The sequence below is a fragment of the Orycteropus afer genome, unplaced genomic scaffold (genome assembly GCF_000298275.1).
Source record: "Orycteropus afer afer isolate SDZICR_OR568_19922 unplaced genomic scaffold, OryAfe1.0 scaffold00173, whole genome shotgun sequence".
NCBI lineage: Eukaryota > Metazoa > Chordata > Mammalia > Tubulidentata > Orycteropodidae > Orycteropus > Orycteropus afer.
The window spans coordinates 364,214-380,718 of NW_006921760.1; the positions used below are offsets into that span (position 1 = coordinate 364,214).

The 16,505-nt window shown below is 39.3% G+C and overlaps 1 protein-coding gene across 1 annotated transcript in view; it reads right to left on the reverse strand.

The window, feature by feature from the left end:
- Positions 1-16,505, reverse strand: part of COL14A1 (collagen type XIV alpha 1 chain) — a 248,155-nt gene that overhangs the window by 186,856 nt on the left and 44,794 nt on the right. Inside the window, exons 5-7 of the mRNA XM_042781791.1 lie at positions 6,973-7,128; positions 6,047-6,166; positions 4,681-4,845 (exon numbers count right to left, since the gene is read on the reverse strand). Of these exons, the coding sequence (XP_042637725.1) occupies positions 4,681-4,845; positions 6,047-6,166; positions 6,973-7,128 (441 nt within the window). The remainder of the gene's footprint in view (positions 1-4,680; positions 4,846-6,046; positions 6,167-6,972; positions 7,129-16,505) is intronic.

The following is a 16,505-nucleotide window of genomic DNA, read 5'->3' on the forward strand; positions in this document are numbered from 1 at the left end:
GAGTTGGATCTGACTCATAGCAACCCCTCTTTTAGTTTCTGAGGCAGTGTCACTACAGAAGTAGATTGACCAACCTTCCTTCTGAGGAGTGACTGGTGGGTTTGAAGCGCCAGCCTTCTGGTTAGCAGTCAAATGCCTTAGGCACTATGCTACCAGAGCTCCTTATGTATATATACACATATATATAGGCATATATATGTATGTGTGTATATATATATATATATATATATATATATATATATGTAGATAGCAGTTTATGTATATATTATATAGCAGCTTTCTTTCCAAAACAGTATACAACCCAAATGTTCAATGCATGAATGGTTAAACAAATTGTGGTACATTCATACCCAAGAATACTACATAGCAATAAAAAGGCATGACTGCCAACACACACAAATATACTTGTATACATATATAACCACTAAACCAAACTCACTGCCATTGAGTCAATTCCAACTCACAGTGACTCCCATTGGGTTTCCGAGGCTGTAAATCTTTACAGAAGTAGATTACCCCGTCTTCCTTCCACGGAGCAGCTGGTAGGTTTGAACTGCTGACCTTCCGGTTAGCAGTCAAGTGCCTTATCCACTACACCACCAGAGCTTATTATACATATATGTTGTTGTTATGTGCCGTCGAGTCAGACCCAACTCATAGCGACCCCTCCTTGGGTTTCTGAGGCTGTATCACTACGGAAGTAGATTGTCCCATCTTCCTTCCAAGGAGTAGCTGGTGGGTTTGAACTGTCAGCCTTCTGGTTAGCAGTCAAGTGCCTTAGGCACTACACTACCAGAGCTCCCTATACATATATAGATATATACAAATATATATAAGGAGCTCTGGTGGTATAGTGGTTAAAGCATTTGGCTGCTAACCAGAAGAATGGCAGTTCAAACCCATCAGCTGATCCACAGGAGGAAGATGAGGCAGTCTATTTCAGTAAAGATTTACAGCCTTGGATATCCAATGGGGGTTGCTGAGTCAGAATCAACTTGATAGCAGTAGGTGGGATACATACATATACACATAAATATGTGTGTGGGTATATACATACAAATATAAAGTCTGAAATTAAACCAAATAATTTTTTTTAACAATTTGTCATTTAGTAAGCACTATAGTTTTGCTAAAGCAAACATGCAAGCTCTCTGGTTCTTCCACAATATTTACTGAATTCCATGAGAAGTCAAGCTGAATGCTGGCTGTTTGCACAGCAGGCACTACGAAGAACAGCCCCTGCCCTCCTACCACTTCCAGCCTACGTAAACAGCGAAAGCTGAGACTAAGAGTGTGCTGACTGTGCTACAAGTGCTCACGTGTTACATGTATATTCATGTAGTATTGTTGTGGTGGTTGTTTTCCCTATTTTACACTAAGAAAACTGCTGCCCAGAAAATTAAATGAATTTGCTCAAGGTCACAATTCACTAACTTTGTAGCTGAGACACTATCTAGGCAATCTAGATCCAAAGTGCTATGCTCTTACCCATTCCACCATAGCCATTCCATCATATTGCAGCTTCGCAAGAGGCGGACACTATAATGAGTGAACATTTAAAGTGAAATGAGACCAAAAAAAAAAGCGGGGTGGGCAGGCACAGGGCTGGGAGTTTTCTAGTGGAAGGCTAGATTTCTCTTTTCTGGACTTCAGCAAGCAAGACGGATTTCTTTGTAAATCCTATCATTTCAGTTACCTGACAGCATTAAAAGAGGGACCACTGAAGCGAGGAAGAGAGATTACCTGGGGCACCAGGAAGTACTTCTTAGGTGCCTGCCTGGGCCACTTAATTTATCTTCCAACCTTCAACACATTGAGTAAGAAAGCAGCAAGTGTCTTTGAGCTATTTGCTTTATGTGGTTATACAACAGCAAATACTATTGATTTCCAGGTCATTTCCAGAGGGGGTGGGGATCCAAATCACATTTGGATGAATTCACTTAAAATTTTGTTTAAAAACGTACCTGTCCATTATTAACAAGACCAGAAAATGGAGCGTAAACTTAAATTAATCCATGATTAGTATGAGTCTTCCATAGGAATTTCCTTTGTTGTATAAAGGAACAGGAAAAATAAGTATCTTTGACATCTCTTGCCTGAAGGACTTCTGCAATAGTTATAACACTGAGTACATGCTGAAGCAGCAAGCTGAGTGCTAGTAATGCTTCTTACAGCATCCAGTTAAAACCAACACCAAGTTTGGATTCACATAAGAATATTCTAAGAAAGAGAGTCCCCAAATCTGCCTCTCCCTCCCCTTGCCAAATAAAATAACTTAATTGTCCCTGCACCACGTGGAAAAGCAAGGAAATGCTCCTTCCGACTTTGAAGGAGTTTGTTTGGTCAGGACTGTCTCACTCAGCTTTGTGCCCAAGCACCCAGCGGGACGCCTGGCACAGAGAAAATGAAAGAACACTCCCAAATGAAACATTCTATAAACCACATTTTGAGTAGCAAATCTAGGAGTGGGTCAGAGGAATTTTTTTTCTCACTGATGGCTCTGAGAGATGTGCTGATAAACCTGAAGGCAAGGCCAAGTGAGTCTGCATCAACTCCTGGGGCAAATCTGACATTTGTCTTTGGAATGGAATTTGCCATATGGTGAAAAACAGTTAGTTTATTGCCCATATAAATTCCAGTGGTGTGCAGATTAATGTTTAACAATCAGCTTTCTGGCCTGATATGTAGTGTTTGCCAATTCATGTGCTGTAAATACACCCACTGTGGCTGACTTCAAACCACCAATCTGCGTTCACAGAATGTGCATTGAAGAAGAGATGCACTTGTGTTGGCTCTTGTGAACTGGTATACCACCAAGATTTAATACCCACACACATATACTCTAAATAATGAGGTTACAATTAATCAAAACCAAAGCCTGATACAACATATTCTTAATTTTTCCCTGAAATTCTTTTGCTCTTTTTCCTGTGATTAGACAGTGTAGCTTTTACTAACAGTATTTTTAAATGGCTCTTACTATAGGAGTATGTACTTTTATTTGTATCTTTCACAAACATACTAATACTACATTAATACTAAGGGTTCTATTGCTGTCTTAGAAATCTTCTAGTCACTCCAAGTTATTCAGTAACCATTTTACTGTGCACTTATCAACTCTCAAGGACTAGATAGGTGCAGGGGATGAAAAGATGAGGAAGACATAGCCTTGCTCTCCAGGAACTCACTGTCCAGAGATGCCACCCAAAAAACTCATCACCATTGAGTTGATTCCAACTCACAGTGACCCTGCAAGACAGAGCAGAACTGCCCATATGGTTTCCAAGGCTGTCATCTTTATGGAAGCTGACTGCCACATTTCTCCTATGGAACAGCTGGTGGGTTCAGACCACCAACCTTTTCATTGGTAGCCAAGTGCCACCTTCCAGAGATGTTACAGGGATAGGGGAAAGAAAAGGCAGGGAAGAATGTCATTTCTATACAGGCACCTCTTCTCACTTATGCAGCTGTTCTCAGGCAGAACTTGGAAATAGTAGGAAAAAGGTTCTGAGAAAATGATTGATTAGAAACATGCTTTGGTGAAATAAAAAGTATAATGTACAAAATATTTAGGGTCTTTCTCTAAAGAGGAGAGAAACCTGAACAATGCACACAGAGATTGTCCAGTGGGTTTACCAGTAGTTCTCAACCCTGCACTGCAAAAACCATCTAGGGGTATGTTTTTAAAGCATAGATTCACTGGCTTCTATGCCCTGTGCATTTCAATTAATAGGACTAAAACAGGATTCCTGGCATCTGTATTTTCTATACTGACAGCTGGTATGTCTCCCCAAACTAGTATCAAAGTACAGGGTGGAGTATCATCTTCCGACTGAGAGTTTACAGAGAGAAGATTGGGCCATATTCCTGGTAAATGAAAGGGAGCTAAATGTATTTTAATTACACTAAAGATTGGTAACAAATAGGATAATCAAATATGCGAAACATAACCAGTTTTAAATGCCTTCAGAGCCCTGTTAAAGAATTTGCTGTGGCATTTTTATTTGCTTGGGAATGTTGCTTGGGAATCTGACTTTTTTCCTGCTCAGAAAGTTTGTCAGTCTTACTAAACAGAAGACTTATCTACTGCCGGGAAAAAAAAAAGTAAACATCTTCATAACGTGCAAATTTGTATCATCTAAATAATTTGCAGTTGTTCTCAAAGTATGCCATATATATATATATATATATATATATATATATATATATATCCCTCTCCAAAGAAATAATACTTTATAAAAGGTTGGTCAGCTGGTCTCAAAGAAAATAATACTGCATATCTAGAACTTTGTGATTTCTTTAAATTGCTGCAGAATCTGAATTCCTTGAAAACAGTAAATTGGTTTTTCTTAAGTGACACTAAAGAGAGAGTTTTGACTAATTAAATGTAACAAAGCATGTACCTAATTTTCCCATGCCACTTTATGCTTTGCACAACTTTTGCTGTATGATACCTCACCTACAGATCCTCACACTATGGAGTACATGACACTTGCCCTCACTTCCATTTCAAAGGAAAGGAAATTGGGCTCAGATCATAGTTCTAACTGATGGCACAATGATGGCCATGAGATGCCCAGGTCTCCTGGCTTTCAGTGAAGTGCTCTTGGCTTTGATTATTATCTCCAACAGTTGTGTGTCTGTGCCCATTGTTGAGACAGGACCATAAGTGACACATACCTATGGCAAACAGTTCTACACCAGACTCACGAAGGTTTCTGGATGGAGGAATAATATCATCTTGGGATTTTCCATCAGTGATTAAAATGCCAATTTTGGATACTCCAGACCTTGCTCCTGCTTCTGGTTTAAAGCTATTTTCAAAAATGTAGTTCAAGGCAAGACCTAAGGGTGAAAAAGAAGGAAAAATAAGCACAAGCCAACCATCGCTAATAAAAGCTTTCCAATACTGCAAAATATAACCACAGATGAGTAACTTACTGAGCTAAAAGAGCTTTTATTAGAAGTGAACCTTCTTTTATGAGTTTTCCTTTGACAGATATGATGGAAAACTAATGTTCACCAGAATAGAATAAAAATAACCCAACACTGCATCATTTCAGAAACTAACATTTAAAAAAAAGATTGACTTCATGGTCATTGACATTAAAAATCTTGTGTACAGGTATATCTAAACTTTTAACATTTAGGATGAAGCTAGAATACCCACTTAGAAGTGACTGTCCCAAAAAATCATCATCATGCTATCAATTTTGTTCATGATGATCATAGAACCAAAATTCTCTCTCTCTCTTTTTGGGAAGAGTGGAGAAGATCTAAGATAATAATTTAACTCCTGCCTTTTGACTGTGATCCTTCTCCCACAGAAAAAAATCAGAATGGCTGTAATATTCTTAAAGAATTCTGGTTAATATTCTTTTTGCTGTATGAATGTGATTTCTACTCTTTTTTGACTCAAATTAGCAAAGCAACTGTCAGGATTTCAATGGTTTCTTTAAAAGTTGATTAGAGCATCAACAGTGTTTAAGCAGAACTTCTGTATTGTATGTACCTTTGGAAGGAAACAGCATTTATTAAGGTAAAAACCTGTGCAAACTCCTTGTGGCTATACCCTGGATAAAGAAAAGCTACATGTTCTTATGCTACTGGTGCATTAAAAACACAGGTAAGCCAAAGATCCCCCAAACATGCTCTTGACAAATACTGATTGCAGGATAATGGCAAAGAAGATCTCTTCTTTGAAAATAAGACAAAAATTTGTTTTCATTTAAATGACAGGGTGGCTAGAGAAGGAAAAGAGGTGCAAAGAAAAGATAGTGAACTTGAGGATGTTAGCCCCAAGGACTGCTCAGTGTTCTTCTAGCCCAGCCAAGCCTATCCAGGGACATAAGACTTATACTGCAGAAGAAGGAGATATGTGCGTTTGAACTCTTTTAAAGAATTTGGGAAAAGAACCATCGAAAAATTTTAGGTGCTAGTCTGGTTGAAAACTACCATGCTAATCCTCACAGAGCAGCAGACTGAGATAACAAAACTATTCTTGGGCAAGCTATGTTGCTAAGCACGTGGACTGAACAAAACAGACCTGTTAGCGTGTTTCCTCCCTTGTACGGTAGGTTTCGGACAGCTTCAATCACCTCTTCCTTTGTGCTGAAGGCATTCAAGTGCCATTCTATTCTGGGGTCACCACTATACTGAGCAAGGCCTGGAAAAGAAAGATGAGAAATTCCACCCAGCAATGATAGTTACTCAAAGGTAAAGTGGACTACTCAAGATATATGATTGATGAAGTTCCTGTTCTTTATAGCATTTTTTTTTTTCTATCTGGAGATGTACTCTGGAAAGAAAATTCTTAAAATCAGTTCTTTGACAAAATGTAATAAATTCACACATTTCATTTACAAATGCTGTCTTTTTTTTTTTTTTTTTTTTAATGTTAAATACGTAACTGGGTGCTTACTTCTAAATAGCTAGAAAATATATACCCCCTATTCCCAGATAGATCCAAACTAACCCCTTCAATGGACGTCAGGAATTTTCCCTAATGCTATTTAAAAGTTGAACTATGAGATTTTTTATAATAAAGTTAACATATTGCTTAAAGATTTACAACTCTCTTTTGTTTGCTTTTTGCACTTATCTTGGCTAGAATTAATTTGGCAAAGATGATTTTGTACTATAAAATGATTGCCAATGTTCATACTTCAGCATTTTACTGGATTCAGCTGTTTCTTTTAAATAAAATGAAAATTGCCACAGGATAAATTCTTAAAAAAATTTGAACTTTGAAAGTTTATTATTCTGCTACTACTACTATCAGTCAAGAAGACTTCTACTTTTTAGAAAATTTAAATTTTTCAATAATTAATTGGATTACAGTCTCATACCAAAAATTTGAAGAAATAAACACAATTGTTCTTGCCATTGTGAAAATCATTTGTAAAGAGCTTTTGAAATTAATTTTATACTGGCAGCTAATTGCTATTATGAATAATAGACAAAAAGAAGTACCAATTCGTGTCTTCTCTGAGCCCACACTGAATGCTGTAACCAGGTTTTCCAAGAAAAGCCGAACTAATCTAAAGTTGAATCTTCCAATACTCCATGACCCATCGACCAGGATTACAATATCAGCGATAGCTGGAGTTTTGCAGATAAATTTCACTTCTGAAAATACAAACATAGAAAAATCACATGTTACTCTTTGGATTTTTAAAAAAGGGTGAGTCTACTTTAATGTCCTTCAGATAATGTAGTGCTAAGAATACAACAAAGTTCTCATTGAAGTAGCCATACTTTAACAACCCTTTCATAAAGACCTTTTTACTGGGAGAAAATTGTGGTTAACGGTTGGCAGTAGGGCCAGTATTCTGGCAAGAGTCAGCAAAATACTGGCAGGTTCACACCATCCTGGCAACTCAAGCCTTCTGCGTAGTTTAGAAAGTCGTGTCTGTGCAAAATCATCCAGCTCTGGGCTTTAGCCTCTAGGATCTTTCCAGGAAAAGTCCTAGCAATACCAGTGGGGCTAGTCAGTGGAAACAGGAAGGTCACTGGGAAGCAGCTCTTCTATTCTAGTAAGCGTATGCTCTAGGAAGTGATTGGATAAAAGGAATATGGTCTTCCCGAATGCAAGGAAAATCAGGTCCACGCAGTTACCCTAAGAAAAGTCCACAGAGTTTTGCTACAGTAAGAAGGATTTCTAGAAGAAGAAAATTGGAAAAGGACCCAAGCCTGTCCCCATATTCAAATTCTTTAGCATGTTGTATCTATGTGACAACAGAATTTTGTCCCTAAAAATCATGTGTGGAAAAACTGAGGAATGGGTAAGACTGATGCTGGAACAGCATAATGAATATAATTACTGTCATTGAACTGTATACGTGAATGTTTCTGAAATGTCAAATGTTGCACAGTACAAATAAGTTGTAAAAAAAAAAATCCCTAGTCTGAACTGAGGTGTACTGTATGTGTGTAAGTGTAAACCACCATTCATCTGTCACTTTGTCATACTGTGGTGGCTTACATGATGTTGTGAGGTTAAAGGCTCACCACCACTATTTCAACTACCAGCAGGGTCACCCATGGTGGACAGGTTTCAGCAGAGCTTCCAGACTAAGACAGACTCAGAAGAAGGAAGGGGCCATCCACTTCTCAAAGAATTGGCCAGTGGAAACCTTATGAACAGTAGTGAAACACTGTCTGACATATTACTGGAAAACTTCACGAACAGCCATGAAACATTGTCTGACAGTGCCAGAAGAAGAGTACCTCGGGTCAGAATGCACTCAAAATACGACTGGGGAAGAGCTGCCTTCTCAAAGTAGAGTTGACCTTAATGGCATGGATGGAGTAAAGCTTTCAGGACCCCCATGTGTTGATGGGGCTTGAATCAAAATGGGAAGAAACAGCTGCAAATATTCATTAATAATCAAAACATGGAATGTATGAAGTATGAATCTAAGAAAATTGGAAGATGCCAAAAATTAAATGAAATACATAAAGCTCAATATCCTAGGCATTAGGGACATGAAATGGACTAGTTTTGGCCATTTTGAATCAAACAACCATATGATCTACCATGCCAGGAATTGCAAATTGAAGAGGAATGGCAAAGCATTCATTGCCACAAAGAATGTTTTGAGATCTATCCTGAAGTACAATGCTGTCAGTGATAGGATAGTATCCATATGACTACAAGGAAGAAGAGTTAATACTACTATTATTCAAATTTTATGCACCAACCGCTAAAGCCAAAGATGAGGAAATTGAAGATTTTTACCAACTTCTGCAGTCTGAAACAGACCAAACATGCAGTCACGTTGGAAGACAGCTACCTGGCCAGATGTATTGATTATTACTGGTGACTGCAATGCGAAAATTGGAAACAAAGAAGAATCACCACTAGTTGGAAAATATGGCCTTGGTGATAGAAATGACACCAGAGATTGCATGATAGAATTTTCCAAGAACAATGACTTACTCATTGCAAACACCTGTTTTCAGCAACATAAATGGCTATACAGGTGGACCTCGCCAGATGGAATACACAGAAATCAGAGATTACATCGTGGGAAGAGGCGATGGAGAAGCTCAGTATTATCAGTCAGAACAAGGCCAGGAGCTGACTGTGGAACAGACCATCAGTTGCTCATATGCAACTTCAAGTTGAGACTGAAGATAATTAAAACAAGTCCATGAAGCCAAAATATGACCTTGATTATATCTCACCTGAATCCAGAGACCATTTGAAGAATAGATTTGACTCATTGAACATCAATGACCAAAAACCAGACAAATTGTGGGATGACACCAAGAATATCATTCATAAAGAAAACAAAAGGTCATTAAAAAGACAAGAAAGGAAGAAAAGACCAAAATGGATGTCAGAAGAGACTCTGGAACTAGCTCTTGAACAGAGTAGCTAAAGCAAATGGATGAAATGACAAGATAAAAGAGCTGAACAGGAGATTTCAAAGAGCAGCTCAAGAAGACAAAGTCAATTATTAATAAGGAAATGTGCAAAGACCTGGAGTTAGAAAATCAAAAGGGAAGAACATGCTCAGTATTTCTCAAGCTGAAAAACTGAAGAAAAAAATTAAGCCTCATGTTGTACTTTAGAAAGATTCTATGGGCAAAACATTGAATGATGCAGGAAACAACAAAAGAAGATGGAAGGAATACACAGAGTCACGATGCCAAAAAGAATTGGTCAATGTTCATCTGTTTCAGAAGGTGGAATAGATCAAGAACTGATGGTATTGAAGGAAGAAGTCCAAGCTGCACTGAAGGAACTGGCAAAAAAAAAAAGAGGGTCCAGGAATTAACAGAATACCCAGTGAGATGTTTCAACAATCAGGTGCAGTGCTACTGGCACTTACTCATCTATGCCCAGAAACTTGGAAGACAGCTACCTGGCCAACTGACTGGAAGGAATCTATGTATGTACCCATTCCAAAGAAAGGTGATTCAACAGAATGTGGAAATTATCGAACAATATCATTAATATTGCATGCAAGTAAAATTTTGCTGAAGATAATTCAAAAACAGTTGCAGAAGCATGTTGACAGGGATCTTCCAGAAATGCAAGCTGGATTCAGAAGAGGACGTGGAACAAGGGATATCGTTGCTGATGTCAGATGGATCTTGGCTGAAAGCAAAGAGTATCAGAAAGATGTTTACTGTGTTTTACTGACTACGCAAAAGCATTTGACTGTGTGGACCATAACAAATTACGGATAACATTGAGAAGAATGGGAATTTCAGAACACTTAATTGTGCTCATGAGGAATCTGTACATAGACCAAGTGGCTGTCATTCAAAAAGAACAAGGGGATAGTGCATGGTTTACAATCAGGAAGGTATCTGTCAGGGTTCTCTACTTTCACCACATTCATTCAATCTTCAACAAAGCAAATAATCCAAAAAGCTGGACTATACAAAGAAGAATGTGGCATCAAGATAGAGGGAAGACTCATTAACAACCTGTGATATGCAGATGACACAACCTTGCTTGCTGAAAGTGAAGATGACTTGAAGCACTTACTGATGAAGACTAAAGCCTACAATGTGCAGTATGGATTACACCTCTACATAAAGAAAACAAAAATCCTCATAACTGGACCAATAAGCATCATCAGAATAAAGGGAGAAAAGACTGAAGCTGTCAAAGATTGCATATTACTTGGATCTACAATCAACACCCATGAAAGCAGCAGTCAAGAAATCAGACGTCATACTGCACTGGGCAAATCTGCTGCAAAAGACCTCTTTAAAGTGCTGAAGAGCAAAGATGTCTCTTTGAAGACTAAGGTGAGCCTAACGGAAGCCGTGGTAATTTCAATACCTTCATATGCATGCGAAAGCTAAACAATGATTTAGGAAGACAGAAGAGCTGATGCTTTTCAGTTGTGGTGTTAGCAAAGAATACCGAAAGTACCATGAACAAATCTATCCCAAAAGTGCAACCAGAATGCTCTTGGAAGGGAGGAGAATGGCCAGACTTCATCTCACCTACTTTGGTCATGTTGTCAGAAGGGACCATTCCCTGGAGAAGGATATCATGCTTGGTCAAGTGGAGGGTCAGTGAAAAAGGGGAAGACCCTCAACAAGATGGATTGACACAGTGGCTGCAACGATGGGCTCAGGTATAGCAAGGATTGTGAGGCTGGCACAGGACCAGGCAGTGTTTCGTTCTGTTGTACACAGGGTTGCTATGAGTCAGAGCCAACTTGACGGCACCTGAGACAACAACGTAAGTGTAAAAAATATCAGACTTGAAAGACTTGATACGAAAAAATATATAAAATATTTTATGAATGATTTTTATATTGACTACATAATATTTTCTTCATGTTGTGTTAAGAGAATATTAAAAAATTTTTAAATTACTTGCGTAATTGATTTTTTAAAATGGCTGGCAAGTCTCAGCATAAGGATCCAGAAAAGGATGTTGAGGGACTGCAGTTGTACTGTCCTTACCCTCGGGAAGGTCCCCACTCACAGTGATGTTAGAGAAAAGGGAAGGGCAAACGGCTAGATCTTTGCAAAAAAGGAAGAAGTTGTCTGATGTAAGTGAAGGTAGGCTTTTGCTGACAAGGTGAAACCCACAAGTTACAGTCACATAGAATCAAGACACAGGAATACACTTAGTGTTTTAAGAACATTTAACAATGTCACAGTATTGTTAGCATTGTTTCACACTCCAGCTCATTTTGCTGCCAAAAAGGTTGCTTAACATTGCTACATTTTTAATTTTCAAAACAAGAAAACCAAACCCAGTGCTATCAGGTTGATTCCAACTCACAGCCCTACAGAACGGAGTAGAACTGCCCCAGGGCTGTAAATCTTTAGGGAAGATGGCTTCATCTTTCTCCTGCGGAGAGGCTGGGGAGTTCAAACCACCGACCTTTTGCTTAGCAGCCAAAAGGCTTAACCACCGTGCTACTAGGGCTCATATTTTTAATATTAAAACAGGAACTCATAAATTGTGTGTGGGTGTATGCATGCATGTATGCATGTGTTTATGCCCATTTCAATTTCTTGCCCAGCTAGCAAATCCCTATTTAGTTTTTTCTGACAGTAAAATAATAAAACAACGCTTGAAATGTATTTTATGTAATGAAAACCAAAATACTGAAATATTCGTAAATAAACTGAATATATTTTGTCTGGAAAAAAATAAAAAACAGTTGCGCTACTAAGGTTGGGGTAGGCAGTGTAATATATATATTTCTATACCTACCAGGTCATACTTTGCTAAAAGGCTCCTGATTGTTTTTCCAGACATAAATATGTGTGAAATACCGAGGCCCTTTCACCAGATGGGAAAAACATGGATTTTCCAATGAAATACTTAGATTCTCATTATGGAAGCTGAACAGTACAGCTCAATCCAAACTTCATGTATCACGGTTTCTGGCACCAAATCCTTTCTCTTTGACAACCAAATACAAAGACAGCACCAACCTGGGAGTCAGCCCTACTGGACCACACTGAACAAATTCTAAAACAATATTGTAAAGATGCACATGATAGAAAATAATTTGTTGTTTGGGGAAAATTAAAGTCCGATTAAGCTTCAAGAATCTATCTTACTTCATTTTTATGGAGAAAACTTACCTCAAAGGGGGAGTGGTTTCCTTTCTCTACCAGAGCTACCTGGAACATTACGCCACTTTTTAATTATTTGTTCAGGTACCCTGTCAGTAGTGTCTTAGAAAAGGAACCGTTGCTTTGTTTCTCTAGATGAGTGTGATGATTGGTGTTTTCTATTTCAGAAATTGATCTCCAATAAAAATGTTCTGTTTGTTTAGCTCATTCAGATCGTTTTGACTTGGAGACACAATTTCTGTATAGCTCCTAAGATATATAAATAACTAACTGTAAATGAAAATATTGATACATTTAAAGATATTGAAAGCTTAAAGCACTCATCAAAGGACAACTTTAAGAAAACAAAAAGATGAGTTAAAACTGAGAGAAGATACATACAATGAAGTGAAAAGGGTTTAGTATCGTGAATAAATAAACAATCGTGAAGAGACATTTTAGAGAATAGAAAATATAAACAGCAACTAAGTGTGTGTGTGGTGGTAGGGATGTTATTTTATTAAAAACAGCATAAAATTACCAAATTAAAATTCTCCCTTTAAACAATATTTTTCTTTTTGTTCTAATTGCATTTACATTAGAGACCTCCCTATGGTTTATATGGGAGCTCTGGTGGCACAGTGCCTAACGCACTTGACTGTTAATGAGAAGGTTGGTGGTTCAAACCCACCAGCCACTCCTCAGAAGGAAAGTTAGGCAATCTACTTCCATAGTGATGCCGCCTCAGAAACGCAAGGAGGGGTTGCTATGAGCTGGAGATGACCTGATGGCACATAACAACAACAGCGTGGTTTATATAGAAAAGCTTACAATTTATGGGGAAAAGTGTTCACCAATATCATTAATGCAAATGAAAAAGGAGGAATAACAGAAGTCTTTTCCTGACAGGTAAGCTCCTATCTATCCTTCAAAATCCAAGTCACACTTCACCAATTCCATGAAGTTTTTCCTAGTCTCCAGATGAAATTAATTACATTTTACACCCTAAAAAGAGTGTGAGGGCTGCATCTGACCTCCTCTAACTTCACAAGTGGGGAGATGGATCAAGGTCAACAGCAGGTTGATTCCTATAAGTGAAGGTCAGACATGTCACCACCCTCCAACCTTCTTGCCAATTCTGATACCAACTGTCCCTCCCACGGCCTTTTCTACTTCTCTGCTGGGTTCAATAATTCAATGCAATGGTCACACAGGACCCAAAAACAACACTCATGATTATGGGTTTATTAGGGAAGTAACAGGTTACAACTCAGGATCAGAAACAACTCAGGATACAGAGCTTTAGTCAAGACAGCTTCTTCTCAGTGGTGTTGCAGTCACTCTTCTTTCTGGTCTTGGCCTCTGCCCTGCTTGGGCAAGTGTTACAAAGCTCCTTTAACTCTGCCAACAGTTGCCCACAGAGGCACTCCACTGTGCCAGCGAGCCTCATGCCCAAAGGCACTCAGCCTTCTCTCTGTGGGCCTGGAAGCCTGCCACTCTGCCTCATGCCAGGCTCCTAGTTCTATTGCCTGTGCTGCCACCACTTCTTGCTACCACCTCTTGGGTCACAACCCTGTCTCCTATATCCAGGAAATCAGTGCAGGGGTCTCGGGTTCCAAGGATGCACTCCACTTCTGGCTCTTCTTTTTAATGGTAGGGAAATCCCACTTTCCATCTCTGGGATGGCTCATTTTAAGCTGATTGGCTGGCAAAACCAACCAATCTCCACATTAGGGTTCTATACACCTTACTTCCATGGTCCCACACACACTAAGATGCCATGCACCTTATCTACATTATTAACAAGCTATCCAATGCCTTTGGCAGGTCACAAGCACATCGAATTGGCATATTCCACCCAATCGTGTGGTGGGAGTCACAAAGACTATAGCAACAAGGGCCATATCAAGTAATTCACTGCACCGCACATTCCATTCTTTACTGCCCCTGCATTTGTACATGGTGTCTTATACGTATCACATTGGGATGTTGTGATTTGCTTCCATTTCTATCTCCTTGAATAGACTGTGAGCTCATCGAGGGGTCAGACTTTCATGTTTAAGCCCCTTTGCCCATCTCAGCTCTTGGGATATTGTAGGTTATGAATATGAACTAAATTACATTGTATTAATTGTTGAAAAAGAATTCCCTTTTTTTTATAGTATGCATACCTCCTGCAGGGCACCAGAAAAATAACCCATGATGGTTCAATCAAATGTGGTCTCCCCTCCAACCCTACCACGCTGGCAAATTGGATTACAGTTATTTAAGGATCAGGGAGAATGTATCACTCTTCTCTGCCTTCCCTGACATTTTCCCAGGACTAGAGGCTGAGCTAAGGAGCTCTGGTGGCATAGTGCCTAAGGCATCTGACGCTACCCAGAAGGATGGCGCTTCAAACCCATCAGTCACTCCACAGAAGACTGGGCAATCTACTTCTGTAAAGATTTACCACCTCAGAAACCCAACTAACTTGATAGCAGTGAGTTTGGGTTTTGTTTTTGGAGAGACTGAGCTGAATGAAAGGGAAGTACTTCCCATTCTTACTCACATTCGGTCTTCAGGTGCAGCCAGAAAACCTCACAATTTTATTTTCACCACAATTTGTCTAGGGTTCATTTAGTGGCTTTGGATTTTTTTTCCCATGCCACTAGAAAAATAGCTAGCCAGGCCATTCATTAACCAAGACATACAAAGGGAAACTGTGGCCACAGAATGATTTTTCACTTAAGTCTTCCATGAGGTTAAGTTCATGTTTCCAAACCAAGAGCAAAAGCAAATCCCTAGAAGTCTGGTGCAAGAAAACTCTCAGAAGCTCACCATTAGCAAGCAGAGATTGGCTTTAGCTGTATCAGAGTTAACATTGTTTTATGTTGGCTAAAAGCTCAGTGGTTTGAAAAGAGTTCTTTCACAGAGTGGCACGTTTTGATTCTCACAACATTCCCCTAAAGAGTCATTATTATCCTTGTTTTATAGAAAACAAAATTGAGGTTCAGAGACAGCCAGTGACTGGCTCAGCGGTTACTGACAGAGCCAAGACTGGATCCCAGGTCTTCTCAATGCTTGGTTCATTATGCCTGTCCTAGTGCACCAGGGCATAGTGCCTAAGGCATCTGACTGCTAACCAGAAGGCTGGCGGTTCAAACCCACCAGCCATTCCTCAGAAGGAAGGTTAGGCAATCTACTTCTGTAGTAATACTGCCTCAGAAACCCAAGGTGGGGTCGCTATGAGTTGGATCTGACTCAACAGCAGTGCATAGTGCACCATGACATCACTACCACAGAAAGATGTCCTCACAGAACGCAACATGAATGACCATCCATCCTACAAGATAATGTCTGAAGTTTTCAACCTGGAAGATGTGAGCAGGAAGCTCAGGTCAATTATGTTTGGAACTCACATTAATCAGAGGACTGAGTGTTTAAAAAACCTTAGTGCTCATTTAATCCAATATTGCAGAAAATGTACTTTTCAAAACATTCCTGGCAGGTGAGTCCAGTTGCTGTCAAGTCAATTTTGACCCATTGTAACCCCATATGCACCACAGTAGAACCATGCTCCATAAGGACTTCAACAGCTGGTTTTGCAGAAGCAGACAGCCAGACCTTTCTTCTGAAAAGCCCCTAAGTGAACTCTAACTGACAACCTTTCAGTTGTAAGCACCACCCAAGGGCTCCAACAGATGACCACCCTGTGTAAAACAGCTCTCCCATCACTCTCTCCCCTTAGTCGGCTTTCTTGCTCTTCAGAGAACTTTTTACTTCCTCCCAATATATCACACATTTGTTTATTCACTGACTGTGGTAGACACTTTTCATCGCTTCTATTAATAGGAGTTCTGGTAGCATAGTGGCTAAGACACTTGCCTGCTAACCAGACGGCTGGCAGTTCAAACCCACCAGCCACTCCTGAGAAGGAAGGTTGGGCAATCCTACTTCCATAGTGATACTGCCTC